The sequence below is a fragment of the Orcinus orca genome, chromosome 3 (genome assembly GCF_937001465.1).
Source record: "Orcinus orca chromosome 3, mOrcOrc1.1, whole genome shotgun sequence".
Classification (NCBI taxonomy): Eukaryota; Metazoa; Chordata; class Mammalia; order Artiodactyla; family Delphinidae; genus Orcinus; species Orcinus orca.
In genome coordinates, this window is record NC_064561.1 from 128404951 (window position 1) to 128421770 (window position 16820).

General features: G+C 36.7%; 1 protein-coding gene across 6 annotated transcripts in view; it reads right to left on the reverse strand.

The window, feature by feature from the left end:
• TNPO1 (transportin 1) overlaps nucleotides 1–16820 on the reverse strand; it is an 89663-nt gene that overhangs the window by 55799 nt on the left and 17044 nt on the right. For 2 of the 6 annotated variants that reach the window (XM_004270797.4, XM_033429990.2), the window contains one exon: nucleotides 840–953. In XM_004270797.4, the coding sequence (XP_004270845.1) occupies nucleotides 840–953 (114 nt within the window). Of the gene's footprint in view, nucleotides 1–234; nucleotides 659–839; nucleotides 954–1085; nucleotides 1228–16820 lie in introns of those variants that run through there. The other 4 variants (XM_004270798.3, XM_012533375.3, XM_033429989.2 and 1 more) reach the window with 4 other exon arrangements.

The window sequence follows — 16820 nt, forward strand, 5'->3', positions numbered from 1 at the left end:
AAGAGATAAAACGGTTATTTCTGATCGGGTGAATTTGTTTCCCTTATTGGATGCAGCAAGAGCTCTCCATTTGACCACAGTTTAGGGCACTACAGAAAGCACACAGTAGAGGTTTTGCTTCTTCTCTTAAGCCTTTCTGCCTCTAAATCCGTAGTAAAAGGACCAGCAAACTCGGTAAAGACTTGGTAATTGAGCAGACCGTCTTGAGCCAAAGATTTAAAAAGAAAATCTCACTTGGGAGGCAGGGAGCTCGCAACAGGTGTTGGCACGAACAGACCCGGGGTGAGGCCCGAGACCCCTCACTTCTTGGTTTCCAGCCCTTCCGGGCAAGGGCCTGGCAGAAACCCCAGGCCCAACACCCAGGCGGTTCAAACCCCGCGCCAGCTCCACCCCACTCAGGCTGCCGATCTCCGCCGCGCATACAGCGCTCTGCCCGCCGCCCCCTCCGCGCATTGTGTGGGCCGGGGCGTCGGTCGGGGTTCAGCGCCGGCACCCGGCTGCTCCGCTCTCTACCCCCGTCAGCCGGTCAGCAGCGGGCGGGACGGGCGGCCAACTCACATGTCACGATCGCGGGCGGCGGCCAGCAGCCCCCAGCCTCCCGCAGGCCGGAAGCCGGCGGGCGCTGCGGCGCTCCGAACCGGAGGCACGAGGGCCGCGTGCGCGAGGCGGCGGGCAGGGGCGGCGGCGGGCGGGCCTCTCCTCACGGGCTGGCGGACGGAGGGCGGAGGGATCCGGGGAGCGGGAGGAGGGGGAGGGGCGGCGGGAGCCACCCGGCCGCCGAGAGCGGGCCCCGCGCAGGGCAAGCTGCGCGGGCGGCGGCGAGGCCTCGGAAAGGATACTTGTTGCACGGTTCTCTGGATGGTGGTGTCGGGGGACTGGGACTCCTTCAGCAGCTGCAGGATTTGCTGAAGCCCTTGCTCGTCAGGTTTCCACTCATACTCCATCTTGGTTTGCTGCAAATAAAGCCAGACACAGGAAGAGACGGAGCAAATGTTACTCCCCGTGCATAGGCCCGAGGGTTTCCCGCGCCAAGCACCCCCCTCCTCCCCGCAGAACGACCCCTGCGCTCCCCGGACGCCTCGGACCTGCCTGGGGCGCCCCGAAAGAAGTCTCGGACGGTGAAACCCGGGGAAACTGATCCTAGCAGCTCGGCCGCCAATGTCTGCTGCTGCTGCCGCCGCGGCCGCCGAGCGCAAGGAGCCGACCAGACTGAGTCACCGCGAATTTGCAATCTGGCCCCTAGATCCGCTCACGGGAGCCCCCTGGGTCCTAGTGCCACGCAGTTTTCTCCAACCCAACTCTAGTTCCATCCAGATTATTACTGATTTAAGGGCTAATCAAAAATCAAGTCCTTATCAAAATCCCTGCGAAGCACCTGAAGAGATCTGATTTTGGGTTTCAGTCATTTTAAGTTAACATGGTTAGTAATTAAGAATGACTGTAATAAGGAAAAAAGCCTGATAATTCCCCCGACAGCTGAACAATACTTGAGAAGAAATAAAAATGTTTACATTTCAGTTTGATATATAAAGCACTAAATACTAATATTTAGTCTAAAACATTAAAGATGCATTGCAATCACAACCCACACTTCGATAAACACTACATGTTGCATTTACATTTGCATAATTTGACCGAAAAAATGCATCCTTTCATAAACTTCAACTTTTGAACTCTTTATTAAGAGTTCTTTATTATAAACTCTTTATTAGTTTATTTCAGGTGAAATAAACTCCACCTGAAATAACTGCATTTCACAACTAATGACTTTGGGCTGAAGAAATACAAGAAAAATAACGCAATTTTACAACTGGATAGTGTTGAATTCTATTAACGTGTTTTCACATACATTTTCTCATTTTATTATCACTCCGACCGGAGGAAGCATTATTTGCCCCCATGTGGCAACTATAGAGCAAAAAGATCAGAGGAAATTACAAGTTAATTAGTTAAGATTGGGAGGACAATATAGGGTTCTTAAACTACCATGAGTTGCATCTGCTACAATCAATGGAAACTATCATATCAATGAGTTTCTTTAAAACTAAATGCTTAAACAGAAACAAAACTTAAGTATCAGGCATGAATTACTGTAAAAATCAAACTGAATTTTCTGAAGGAGAGGATGTTTTCATATGGATCTACTACTACTTGATGGTTTGACAGCTGAATTTAGCCCCTTCCTAGCAGGGGTTAAAAAAAATTACCTGACCTTACAGTACCTCTCTAGTTAGCAGTGTTTTTCTGTTTTTAAAAAACCTTTTCCTCTCTCCTTCTTCACCTTTATTTTCTGCTTAATATCCTGTAATCTGGCTTTGCTCACTGAATTCTACCAACTTCCTAAATGATCCAACACCCAAACAAAACCCCCCAAAACAAAAATGATATCTGGACATAATATCTATTAATAATATTATAGTGTTTTTATTCCAGTCTCCATTCTGTGTGTTTATATGTTTTATAATAATGGGATTGTCTTGTTTCTTGGCCAATTCCATATATTAAATATTAAAAGTATTTTTAAAAGAATTATTCCATTGTATTGACATGCCATAATTTTAATAAACTTTCAATTGATATAATATATACAATAATCTGTAGAAATCATAAGCATACAAGTAGATGGATTTTTATAAAGTGAATACCTGTGTAACCAACATCCACATCAAGATAAAGATCATTACCAGTACCAAGGTTTCTCTTGTACCCATTCTCGGTCATCAACCCATGCCATAATCCCTATTATAATTTCTATCACTATAGACCTCTCCCCTTTCCCTCTTGACTTTTTTACTTCAGAAACTTCAAAAAAACTTTACAAAAACAATATTACAACAAATCAAACAACATGGTTGTACAAAATAGTTAATTCAATTTCATCACTAAGCTTACCTCCCTGACAGAATCAGTTTTAACAGTTTGATATGAATCCTTCTACACCTTTCTCTATTCTCAAACATACACATAGCTCTGGTTTGTTTTTTAGGATCATGCCACATACTACACTCTATTAACTAAAAACTTTAAAACACATAATATCGCATGGCCATCATTCCAGGCCACTACATATAGATTTAACTTTTCACTTTTTAATAGTTGCACATTGGTCTTTAGAATGGATAGAACATAACTTGTTCAACTATTTCCTGATTGGCTTCCAGGTTTCTTCTACTTTTTTGTGACTACAAACAACAAGGCAAAAAACATTCTTGTACTAATGTCCCCCTACCCAGTAATGGCAACCCAGTGCGATTATTAGGCCAAAAGTATGTGTATTTAAAAATTTCTAATAGTTATTACCAGGTTACTTTCCAAAAACAGTTGCAATCCACACTCACCAATAATATGTTTCCCATATATCCACCAGCACGTTCTTTTAATTTTGGTTAATCTAATGGGTGAACATTTTAAATTTCTCCTGTTCCTGGACGGGGGAGGGAGTGGGTGAAGAGGGGGTGAGGAACCTTAAAGTCTGAGCCTTAGTTATGAGTTGAGCTGCTACCATGCATATCCCACCTGCTGAGGTGACAACTGGATACCTACTTAACTCCTTAGCTGCCTTTCTGAAAAAGAAACTAATGCCAGGGGCCAAGAGCAGCCAAGTCCAAAAGATACCTTCATCATACCTATCCTGAGGATGGCTGCCCCATATCATTACCATGCTTCCTTCTTTATCCCTGCATCAAATAAACAGAAGTCTTTTTCTTTTTGAATAGCTTAGTATTAAGAACATTTAATGTGATCAGCCTGTGATGATGAGATAGGAAGAACTGAGATAAACTGTTCCCTCACACCTTACTCAAGTTATCTGGAACAAAAGGCTCTCAAAAATATTTGATTGTTAATTGCTTGATAAGAGATCTCAGGCCACTTTGAACTTCTATACCACATTTTTTAATTGTGGTAAAATATACATAATATAAAGTTTAGCATTTTAACCATTTAAAGTGTACAGTTCAGTGGCATTAAGTACATTTTCATTGTTGTACAACCATTGCCACCTCTATCTCCAGAACTTACCGCATTGTAATAGCCATTAAAATTAGGAAGAATCTTATCCTAGGGTAGCCAGAGATATCGCAGGGTTATTTACATAATGTCTGAAGTACTTCAAGCTAACCAAGCACACCAGAATTATGAGGTAGAAATAGTTTACTTAAACAGTAAACTACATCTATATTAATTAGAATATCAAGATTAATATTAAATTTTCTTAAAATAGTTACTATTCTTTTCGTACATTGAAGACTCAGAAATGTTTCAGAAAAGGGAAACAGCACTTCAAATTTTTCTCTTTTAGAGTACACAAATCATGCTGATTGGCCCATGACATTCAGTGGTAAGTCCCCGCTCCCCCACAAAAGGCATTTCAATAAGCCAAGACAGTTATTTGAACTATCTGTACAGAAGCTGGCACCAGAATAAAAAGCTTGCAAGAGGTAAGTTACTGTAAGATAACATCTTGGCCTTCAGAAGACTAAAACTTACTCTAGTCCTAAACTGTTAAGAACTTGAATTTACATTAAAAATTTGAATTTACTAGAGTTTATGAGAGATAAAGAACCCAGACTGGTTGAAGTAAAAATAAGGCAGACAGAACAAATATTTACTGAGCAGTCAAATGTTTCCACCTATATGGTTAATCACCATGAATGTGATAAATGTTGCCATCAGTGACATGATTTCCCAAAATGGTGAACAATTCTTGGTAGAGTTCCAAGCAAAACAAGGTACAATCTTCCTTCAATAATACAGTAGTTTTATTCCTGGAAAACTCAACATTTAATTAAAATCCTGCAAAAAATTCCATGTGCATATGTGAAACTAAGTTAGACTCTAGGCTCTGACAGCTATGAACAGATTTTTTTCACCTATGTAACTCCCTAATGGGACATTCAAAAGTCATTCAGGGCTCCAGACAATTCTTAATGATGAACATCTAGTACCCCTCAGCTCCACCTACTAAGTGGCAAGAGCACCTCCCAATTACTAGGACATTCCCCTCCCCCCTCAGAGAGTGGCGCTGCCTCAGTGGAGAATGACTGTGGTAGGGGATAGTACCAGGGGCTGTGGGGACATTATGCTAACCCAGTTAAGAAGTCAGGAAAGGACTTTCTTGAGGAAGTGACTTTTTACCTGAGATCTAATAGGACTTACTAAAAAGTGAAAGTGAGAGGAAGGCAGGGCTAGGAAGACCTCACAGACTATGTTAGGAAGTTTGACTCAAACCCATGACTCAAACCCAACTAACCTGGTTCCAGGGTCCAGTCTCTAAGCCCCTGATAAACTGCCTTTTAAACAGAAACATCAATTTCTGTAAACTGGGAAACTAATCATAAAGAAAACCATTTGTATACTAAAGAAATAAGATGTATTTGATACCTTTGTAGTGAGGTAGAAAAGTAAAAATCGTATTTCACTATTATAAAAATTATAATAGATCTAAAAAAGCAGTATGTATACAGTGTGAAAATATAATAAAAATGAGATATTTCAAGTATTGAGTTCAAAACATTCTAAATCTGATCTTCACAACATCCCCTTCTTGTAAGTAGGTGGCAAGTTATTATCTTAATTTGACAAGCAGATAAATCAAAATACAGCTTAAGTCATCTGCTGAATCATTTGCTGAATGTGAATCAGATCTTCCAAAATAAAATGTCTCTTACACTGGTTTTTTACAAAAAGATGTTATGATGAACAATAATGAAAAAAAAAATCAGAGATGTCTAGAGGGCTAAAAAGAGCATGCTATTTTTTTAAAAGTTATTTAATAAAACTTTTATAAGAAATTGAACCAAAATTCAGGTATGAAGGGAAAGAAGGGAAAGTCTAAAGGCAGATGATTATTAGTAACTTTTTAAAAATGAGGTTTTTTTTTAATGTCAAAGAATGAAAATGTCGACAGGCTTGCTAAATAATAGATATCAGTAGAACTAGAAGGTTCTTCAAGAGATTCTATAAAGTAATCAGAGATTAAGGATCAAACAAAAAAAGGGAGGAAAAAGCAAAAGCAACCATTGAGCCCAAGCTACTTGAGGAAATGAGCTCAACTAGATTAAAGGGCAGGGACCACAGCATATGGATCCTCTGATGTTACATGGTGCTAGACACATAGTAGGTTTTAAATTGTTCTTGACTGATTGATTAGGGTGATGGATCTCATTCACCACTTGGAAGAATTATGCTAAGAGGTTAAAATTATAATCCTCTGGCATCACAATTTATTGTCGTCTAAGAGCTGAAAGATTTACAGAAAAAAAAAAGAAAATGAAAAATAAGTACTATGGAAAATTTAAATAAATGTATTCTTAGAGTGCCCTTTCAGGAAGACCTCTGAAGACGACTAGTCATGAGACTCAAGTGCTAAAGTTTACAAACAAACATTTTTTTAAAAAGACTAGTATCAAACTGAGCAGGTTACAAGAAGGAAAACTAGATCTCAAAACTCACTCCAATCTACAATCAGGTACTTCCTATATAATTCAGTTCATTAAATATTCACAGCAGCACTATGAGGTAGATATTAAACTCTACTTTATATTAACTGAGGTTGAAAGAGGTTAAGTAGCTTGCCCAGCCAGTACGTGGCAGATTGAGCATTGAAAACAACATCTGTGTAATTCCAAAGTCTGGACTGTGTCTAGTAAAAAAAGCAACCCTGCTAGCATTTATGGAGCACTTCTATGTGCCAGTTATTATACTAAGTGATTTAAATGCATGATCTCATTTAATTCCATGAGTAGGGACTACTATTACCTCCATTTCATAGAAGAGTAACAGGCTTAAGAAAAGTTGAGTAATGTGTCCAAGGTCACAGAAATGGTAAAGAACAAAGGCAGGACTCAAGCTCAGATGCACCCAACTCCAGAGCCTGTGCACTGATTCATGCTGCCATATTATTCTCATTCTGCCACTTCCATGAACATGTGACTAATCCTTAACAGAACTCTTGGGTAGAGTTCATGGGTAGGCTTACCTTTTTCTTTCTATTCCATGCATCACCAAGAACTCAAAAGCTCTCTTATTTAAGGGTATCCATTCTTTAGTTCAGGTGTGATAACGGCACTTCGCTTTTCAGAATTCAAACTTCTTATTGTACATCAGAATAAAAAGCTGATAGGAGTAATACTTCCCATATATTTAACTTTTGGTCACATAATTTTCATCATCAAAACACCAATTGTCTGTTTATTTCTAAGACAGATTTAACTGTTTTAACTCTTTAATATCACAATTGGTCTCACTCTCCATGTACCTTAAGCTATGTAAACCAGTGGTTCTCAGCCCTGACTGGGCATTATACTCATTAGGGGCTTTAAAAAAATATGATGCCTGTTCCCTATGACCCCCACTGATTCAATGTAGGAGTGGAGCCTAGGCACCCGGGCATGGGTATGTTTAAACAACTCCCAGGTGGTTCTAATATACAGCCAGTTGAGACTCTTTGTATTAACTCAATAAATCTGCTCCTGGCAACTTTCATGAGTTTCTTACTCTAATGAGCAGCAGTGTCCTAGCTGTACCAGAAATGACAGAAAATAGAAGAAAGTGGAAGCGAATGCAGACTGTACTGATTAACATGGAAATATTCTAACCACTAGAAAAATGTCTTTGATGAAAACCAAAACATAAGAACATGTTGTTTAAAGTCACATCATAATTTGTACTACTTGGTAATGACTGCATGTGTTGGAAGCTATTAAGTACAATGGTCATTTACTTCATTATTTATCAGTGACAGAGGCTGGGTAAGGAGTTGTACTTAGGTTCTTAGAAATGGAAACTTGGGAAAAGTCAAGATACGGGGGAACAACAAAAGTTGTTATATAAATTAAATACGTTAAGTAAATTATAAGTAAAACATACTAGACAATTATGGTCCTTGACCAGCCAAATACAATTTAAATTCATATATCAAATCAACTTATCTTGCAAGTAATAACCACATCTTTCTTCAGATGGCAATATTAAGACATTCATAAAATTGAAAGAAAACCTTTCTAAATAATAAGCCCACACATTAAATACAAATATACAAAATAAGTAAATTAGGTCCCTGATTCTTTTAGCATTGTAGCTTCATTAAAGAGCTTTACTAGAGATCTTCCCAATGCTACATTCAACTGACTATTCTCATTGAATGTGTCAACCATACTCTAACACAGTTGTCATTTCTGTGACATTGATTTAAGAAAAAATCCTCTTTTATTAACATGATTGTAAATTCCATTTCAGAATGTAAATTCCATTTCAGAATGTTCACTGATCATTGCCTAGTGGTTTCAGGTAAACACAGTTCTTAATAATTTTCAAAGTACTGTTACACTTTATTTATAATTTTCAAAACTAAACTGTGAGTTGAGGAAACAGTTTCAGTTATGTTAAGCAACTTGCTGAAAGTCAGTTGGTTAGTAAATGTTAAGACTTGGGTTAGATTGCTGAAAACTTCTCAAATTTGGGGAGAGAAATGAACATCCAGATCTCAAATAGGTTAAACCCTAAAAAGGGCTACATCAAGAATTTATTATTGTCTTAAGTCAAAAATAGAGAATTTTGAAAGCAGCAAGAGAACAGCAACTCTTCACATAAAAGGGAGCCCCCATAAGACTATGAGCAGATTTCTCAACAGAAACTTTGCAGGCCAGGAAAGAGTGGAATGACATATTCAAAATAATGAGAAAAAAAACCCACCAAAACTTGTCAGCCAAGAATACTATACCCAGCAAAGTTGTCCTTCAGTAATGAAGGAGAGGGACTTCCCTGGTGGCACAGTGGTTAAGACTCCGTACTCCCAATACAGGGGGCCAGGGTTCAATCCCTGGTCTGGGAACTAGATCCCACATGCATGCCGCAACTAAGAGTTCTCATGCTGCAACTAAGAGTTCTCGTGCCACAACTAAGGATCCGGTGAGCCGCAACTAAGGAGCCCATGTGCCTCAACTAACCGGCAACCACAACTAAGGAGCCCTTAAGCCGCAACTAAGAAGCTCGCCTGATGCAACTAAGGAGCCCGCGAGCCACAAGTAAGGAGCCTGCCTGACACAACTAAGACCTGACGCAACCAAATAAATAAATAAATATTAAAAAAAAGAAAGAAAAAAGAAATTAAGAAGCGATAACGATGTTCCCAAACAAACAAAAGCTGAGGGATTTCATCACCAGTAGATCTGCCTTACAAGAAATGATAAAAGAACATTCTTCAAGTTGTAAAGTAAAAGAATGCTAATTAACATCCTAAAACCATATAAATGTATAAAACTCACTGGTAATGGTAAATATATTATGAAACACAGATTCTTTGACATTGTAACGGTTGTATTTAATTCACTTACAACTCTAGTTTAAAAGTTTAAAAAAAAAGTATTAAAAATAACCATAGCTACAATACTTTGATAATGGATAAGCAGTATAAAAATATGGATACTGTAACATCAATAACCTAAAATGTGATAGGGAGAGAAGTAGAAGTATAAAGTTTCTGTATGTTCTTGAAGTTGTTATCAGCTTAAAATAGGATGTTATATTTTATGTAAGCCTCATAGTTACCACAAAGGAAAAATCTGTAGTAAATGCACAAAAGATTATGATAAAGGATTCAAAGTATAACACTACAGAAAGTCATCAAATCACAAAGACAGCATGAAAGGGTCAAAGGATCTGCAAAACAGAAAACAATGATCAAAATGGCAACAGTGAGTCATCACCTATCAATAATTACCTTAAATGTAAATAGATTAAATTATCCAATCAAAAGACAAAGAATGTTGGAAGAAATAATAAAAAAAAGATATAATATGCTGCCTAAAAGAGACTCACTTTATCTTTATGGACACACATAGATTGAGAGTGAAGGGATGGAAAAGATATTTCAAGCAAATTGTAACCAAAAGAAAGCAGGTGTAGCTATACTTATAGCAGACAAGATAGACTTTAAACTAAAAATGGTCTAAAGAGACAAAGAAGTTCATCATATTATGATAAAGGAATCGATCCATCAAAAACATATAACAATTGTAAACATTTATGTATCCAGCATTAGAGCACCTAAATATATAAAGCATATAATACTAGAACTAAAGGAAAAATAAACAGCAATACAATAATAGTTGGGGACTTTACTACTCCACTCTTACAGAGAATCGATAAGGAGACACTGGACTTGAATAACACTAGAGAGTAAATGGACATAAACACATACAGAACATTCCACCCAACAGCAACAGAACACACATTCTTCTCAAGTGCACACGGAACACGTTCTAGGTTAGATCATATGTTAGGCAACTAAGTAAGTCTCAACAAATTCAAGACAGAAGTTATATCAAGTATCTTTTCTGATCACAATGGTATGAAAGTAGAAATCAATAACGGGGAAAGCTGGAAAATTCACAAATACACGGAAGTGAACACATTCCCGAACAACCAATGGATCAAAAAAGAAACTAGAAAAGGAATAAAAATATATCTTGAGACAAACTGAAATGGAAACACAACATACCAAAACTGATGAGATGCAGCAAAAGCAGCTCTAAGAGGAAAGTTTACAGCCATAACCACATACATCAAGAAAAATAAAGATATCAAATAAACAACTTTAGCTTATACCTCAAGGAAATAGGAAAAAGAAGAACTAACTAATCCCAAGTTTAGCAGAAGGGAGGAAATAACAAAAATTAAAGCAGAAATAAAGGAAATAGCGAAAAAGAAAATAATAGAGAAGATCAACAAAATCAAGGGTTGGTTCTTTGAAAAGATAAACAAAATTGACAAAAACCTTTAGCTAGCCTAACCAAGAGAGAACTCAAAATTATAAATGAAAGAGGAGACATTACAACTGATACCACAGAAATACAAAGGATCACAACAGATCACTATTATACACCAATAAATTGGACAAACAAGAATAGATAAATTACTAGAAACATATGACGTACCAAACTGAATCATGAAGAAGTAGAAAATCTGAACAGACCAATAATGAGTAAGAAGATTGATAAGATTGAATCCCAACAAAGAATAGTTCAGGACCAGATGGTTTCACTGGTGAATTCTACCAAACATTTAAAGAAGAATTAATATCAATTCTATAACTCTTACAACAAAATGAAGAGGAGGGAACACTTCCAAATGCATTTTATGAGGTAACAGCATTTCCTTGACAGCAAAGCCAAGTTAGGACACTAGAAGAAAACTATAAGCCAGTATCTCTCATGGATAAAGATGAAAAAATCTCAACAAATTACTAGCAAACCAAATTCAACAGCACATTCAAAAGATCATACACCATAATCAAGTGAGATTAATCCTTGGGATGAAAGGATGATTCAACACACACAAATCAATCTATGTGATACATCACATTAACAAAATGAAAGATATGAATCATATGATCATGTCAACAGAGGCAGAAAAAACATACAAAATTCAGTAACTGTTCCTGATAAAACCTCTCAACAAACTTGGTATAGAAGTGGTATAGAAGAAACATACCTCAACATAAAAAAGGCCATATATGGCGAACCCACAGGAAGCATCATACTCAATGGTAAAAGGTTGAAAACTTTTCCTGTAAGATCAGGAATAAGATAAGGGTGCCCATTCTTACTACTACGATTAACCACAATACCAAATAACCATGCAAGATAAAAGTAGTAAAAGGCATCCAAATTAGAAAAGAAGTAAAATTGTCTCTGTTTGCTGATGGCATGATGTTACACATAGAAAATCCTAAGGATTCTACCAAAAAACTAAATGAATTCAGTAAAGTTACAGGATACAAAATCAACATACAAAAACCAGGTGCATTTCTATACACTAACAACAAATTATCTGGAATAAAAAACAAAACAGTTCCATTTACAATACCATCAAAGAGAATAATAAAATACTTAGCAATAAATTTAACCAAGGAGGTAAAAGGTCTGTACACTGAAAACTATAAAACTATGATGAAAGAAACTGAAGAAGAAACAAACAAATGGAAAGATATCCCATGTTCATGAAGTGGAAGAATTAATACTATTAAAATGTCCATAATACCCAAAGCCATCCAGAGATAATGCAATCTCTATCAAGATTCCAATGGCATTTTTTTTTTTACAGAAATAGAAAAAACAATCCTAAAATTCATATGGAACCACAGAAGACCCTGAATAGCCAAAGCAATCCTGACAAAGAAGAACAAAGCTAGAGGCATCACACTTCTTGATTTCAAACTATATTACAGAGCTAAAGCAATCAAAACAGTACTAGCATAAAAATCGACATACAGACCAATGGAAAAGAACTGAGAGCCCAGAAATAAACCCATGCGCATGCAGTCAACCAATATTTGACAAGGGAGCCAAGAATACTCAGTGGGGAAAAGACAGTCTGTTCAATAAATGGTGCTGGGAAAACTGGATATTCACATGCAAAAGAATGAAACTGGACCACCTTCTCACTCCATTTACACGAATAAAATCAAAATGGATTAAAGACTTGAATGTAAGACCTGAAAACATACTTCTGAAAAACACAGGCAGTACCCTCTTTGACATCAGTCTTAGCAATATTTTCTTGGATCAGGCAAAGAAAATAAAAGCAAAAATAAACAAATGAGATTCATCAAACTAAATTCCTTTGGCATGAAAAGGCAGCCTACTGAATGGAAAATGGTATTTGCAAATGATGTATCTGATAAAGGGTTAATATCCAAAATATATAAAGAACTCATACAGCTCAACATCAAAAAAACCCAAACAACCCAATTAAAAAGTGGGCAGAAGACCTGAACAGACATTTTCCCAAAGACATACAGATGGCCAACAACACTGAAAAGATGCTCAACATCATTAATCATCAGGGAAATGCAAATCAAAACCACCATGAGATAACACCTCAAACCTGTTAGAATGGCTATTACCAAAAAGAACAGAGATAGCAAGTGCTGGTGAGGATGTGGAGAAAAGGGAACCTTTGTGCACTGCTAGTAGGAATTGAAATTGGTACAGCCACTATGGAAAATAGGATAGAGGTTCCTCAAAAAATTAAAAACAGAATTACTATATGAGACAGCAATTCCACTTCTGGGTATATATTCAAAGGAGAGAAAAGCACTATGTCAAAGAGATATCTGTATCCTCACGTTCACTGCAGCATTATTTACAATAGCCAAGACATGGTACCAAGGTATGTGTCCACTGATAGAAGAATGAATAAAGAAAATATGATACACACACACACACACAGGAATATTATTTGGCTATAAAAAAGAAGAAAATCCTGTCATTTGTGACAACATGGATGAACCCTGAGAGCATGATGCCAAGTCAGATAGAGAAAGACAAGTGCTGTATGACTTACTTATATGAGGAATCAAAAAAACCCTCAAACTCATAGAGAGCAGACGGGCAGTAGCCAGGGGCCAGGGGAGGGAGGAATGGGTGAAGGTGATCAAAGAGTACAAACTTCTAGTTTTAAGATGAATAAATTCTGGGGATGTAATGTACAGTGTGGTGACTATAGTTAACAATACTGTATTATATATTTGAAAGTTGCTAAGACAATAAGTCTTAAAAGTTCTCACCCCACGTCCCCCAATTTTTTTTAACTTGTAACTTACACGAGATGATGGATATGTTAACTAACCTTATTGCAGTAATCATTTCTCAATATATACATATATCATTACGTTGTATATCTTAAACTTACACAATGTTATATGTCAATTATATCTCCATAAAGCTGGTAATATATAAAAAATAAATAAGACAGTTTTACTACTACTTCTACAAGAAAACAAAACACGTTGGGTTGGAATGTATGTCTTTCTGGTCCAATGTTTCTTTTACTTCAAACTGCTTCTTTAATTCATAGTTCATAAAATATTGAAGTATAATTAATTAAAAGAACAGCTTGTCTTAAAGTAACATCACTCTACACTGACTATTTACTTGATGGTTCATGTGTGGACATACATGCAAGATGGAGACAAATCTGTAGGTACCTTAGCAAGACTATAATAGCTCTTGCTAAAACGCTGGTAATGAATGATTAAAAACGTATCAGCACCAGGCAAGCTATTGATTATAGCTGCACTTACTGTATTTAAGACGATGGTAAAAAGGGCTATAATGCAAAGAGCCAAGTTTCCCATATAACACATCTGAAATTATAAAAAAAAAAAAAAAAAAAAGGTATGATTCTCTATTTTAGTATCTACTTTAAAGTGAGACATGCCTGTATAGTTGATAGGGAGCTAAGCTGATAGTTCTTTGAAAAATTAGATAGCACATGGGGACAACCATTACAGATCATTTTGGTAACCACAAGTATACTGTTTCATTACAGTTAGAGTCCTCCTAAAGTTCTGAAGTGAGAGGGCCCTATGAGTTTCTCATTCATGTCCAAAACTATCTTTGATTGTTAAAGTGTAATGGGCTGATTCAATATTTCACATTCATTATTTCACATTCAATATTTCAACAGAAAAAGGAACATAGCACAATGCTCACTGGCCAGGGCTGAATTGGTAAAAGGGTCAGAGCAGTTTAGACAGTAAAACAGAAAGGTGATAAGTGGTAAGTAGTCAGTAGGCTGATTACCATTAGTTTTTATCTAATCTTTCCTTTGTTCATTGAAATCTCACTCACACATACAGGGGCATATATCATTCAGATTTCAGCTGTGGGAAGACAGACACAGCAGAAAAAACTCATGAAAGGAAATCAATTTTTATTCAACACAATGTTAGTGCCTGAGCTGAATACTGTTCTACACTATTTTTGTTGCTAAGCAGGAAGATAGAGGAAAAGCATGGGCTCCAGAGTCATACATACAATCTCAGTTCTGCCAATTGTCTTTTTTAGGAAAGTAGCTTAACTTTGAGAGCCATAGTTTAGTCATCTGCGAAATGGTATTGATGAGAAGATTAACTGAGAATGTAAAATGATGCAATAGTAGGTACTTAATGTTCAATCCCTTCACACTTCACCCCCCCCACTAAAATTATCATTAAGACACAGTTTTACTGATGATAGTTTGTATCGTCAGATAGAATTAAGATGAAGATTACTTAAATTATTTTTGTATGATCAAAGAATATGCAACAAAATGGGCTGTTTGACCTGTCATTTTTTTTTAATGACCTGTCATTTAAATGAGTTGATATTCTAAAGAAATAGAAAAATCAAAAGAGAAATATTGGAGGAATAGAGGAACAAAGAAAAGAACCAGAAATCAAGTGGTGAATATTAAATCAGATATAAGTGTAATCAGGCTGTAAAAATTTTATAAGGGTGAAAACTAAGTAGGTGATTAAGGGCAGTCTTCTATTGTTTTATTACCATGACAAACAATGAGGCTCAACCAAGACTGACACATAAAAAAATTAATGAATATAAAACCTAGAAAAAAATGTGAGATGGTAAGGAAATCTGAGATTACACTAGACATAAAAGATAACACTAATCTCTTATACATACTAAGGAAGTGTTCAGTTTATAAGAATATACCCTTAAAAACTGAACCTTGGGTTGAAAAGCTTATTGTTATCTTATAAACAGAGACACTGAGTTATCTATCAGCCAACTAAATATCATGTTGTTATCACCATCCAGCCCCCTCATCCCATGAAATTGGAATTTATCAATTCAAACTTTAACTGTAATTAGAAAATAGCGATCCCAACATCTTATCTCCAAAATGAAAACAGCATTAGACAACATCCCTATCTTGTTTTTTTAAAAATGGAGAAATCAAGACCCAGAAACCAACATTACAAATTAATTAAGAAAAATAATTTGATTTCCATTTTTAAAAACATAGTAACAACACCCAGTTCTATATTGTAAGGTTCTTTTCCCTCTTTGTTTTTGCATAGTGCACTGATTTTCTGATAATTGTCAGTAAAACCAAAGGCTCTTTCTAAAGGAAACTGAGTAGCCTACAGCCCATGTCTAACCAACGGTTCTAATGGCAAGGTTGATACTTTGTGATTGCATTTCCTAAATGCAATTAATTAAACCAGGATTGGGCACCCAACTCTCCACATGATGAATCCCAGCACAAACAGATAAGCTAAGTCAATTGAATTTCCTTTCTCAGAAATATAAACAGGAAGTACTAAGATCATTTAAGCATTTACCAGTTCTCAAAGCAGAAGCTAAAAGGTCACAATGTGGTAGGCAAGTGGCCATCATTCGATTCCACACACATGACAAAATTATAAAGAGGCGGGAATTGTAAGCAAAAGCAGAAGAGAATGGACCAGCACAGAGAGGAAGCAAGGAAGCATTGAGCAAGATTACATGGTCCACCAGAGTGACAGTATCTGCTTCTTGGAGCTGCCTTGCTTCCAGATGGCTTTCTATTTCCACAAATGACTTTAAAAAAATAATAAATCTCTCCCTTTCTCTTAAGACAATCTGAATTAAGTTTTCTTCCTTGGAACCAGAAGCACTTAATCAGAATAGAAATAGTAAATAACTATTTGAATATATAATCACATAATTTTATATATATATAAAAATAAACTATTCCCAAAATGTATTTGCTTTAAGTAGAAGGAACTGAACTTTTTAGGGGCGTTCTCTCAGAACTGTAGGGCTCAGAACTAATGAAGGCTGATGACTATCATGTAAGTCAATTTCCTCAGACTGAACACCAGAGTAAATCTGAAAGCTGGCATGGAAGTCTCTGAGAGCTAGTGAGCATAATGAATACACCCAGATGGGCAAAGAGCAAACTGAATAGGAAGAATAGAGAAAGCCAAGAACAAAGCCAGCTGCCAGTTCAGGTGTGCACCCTCTTTACAGACAACAGAATTCCTTACACAT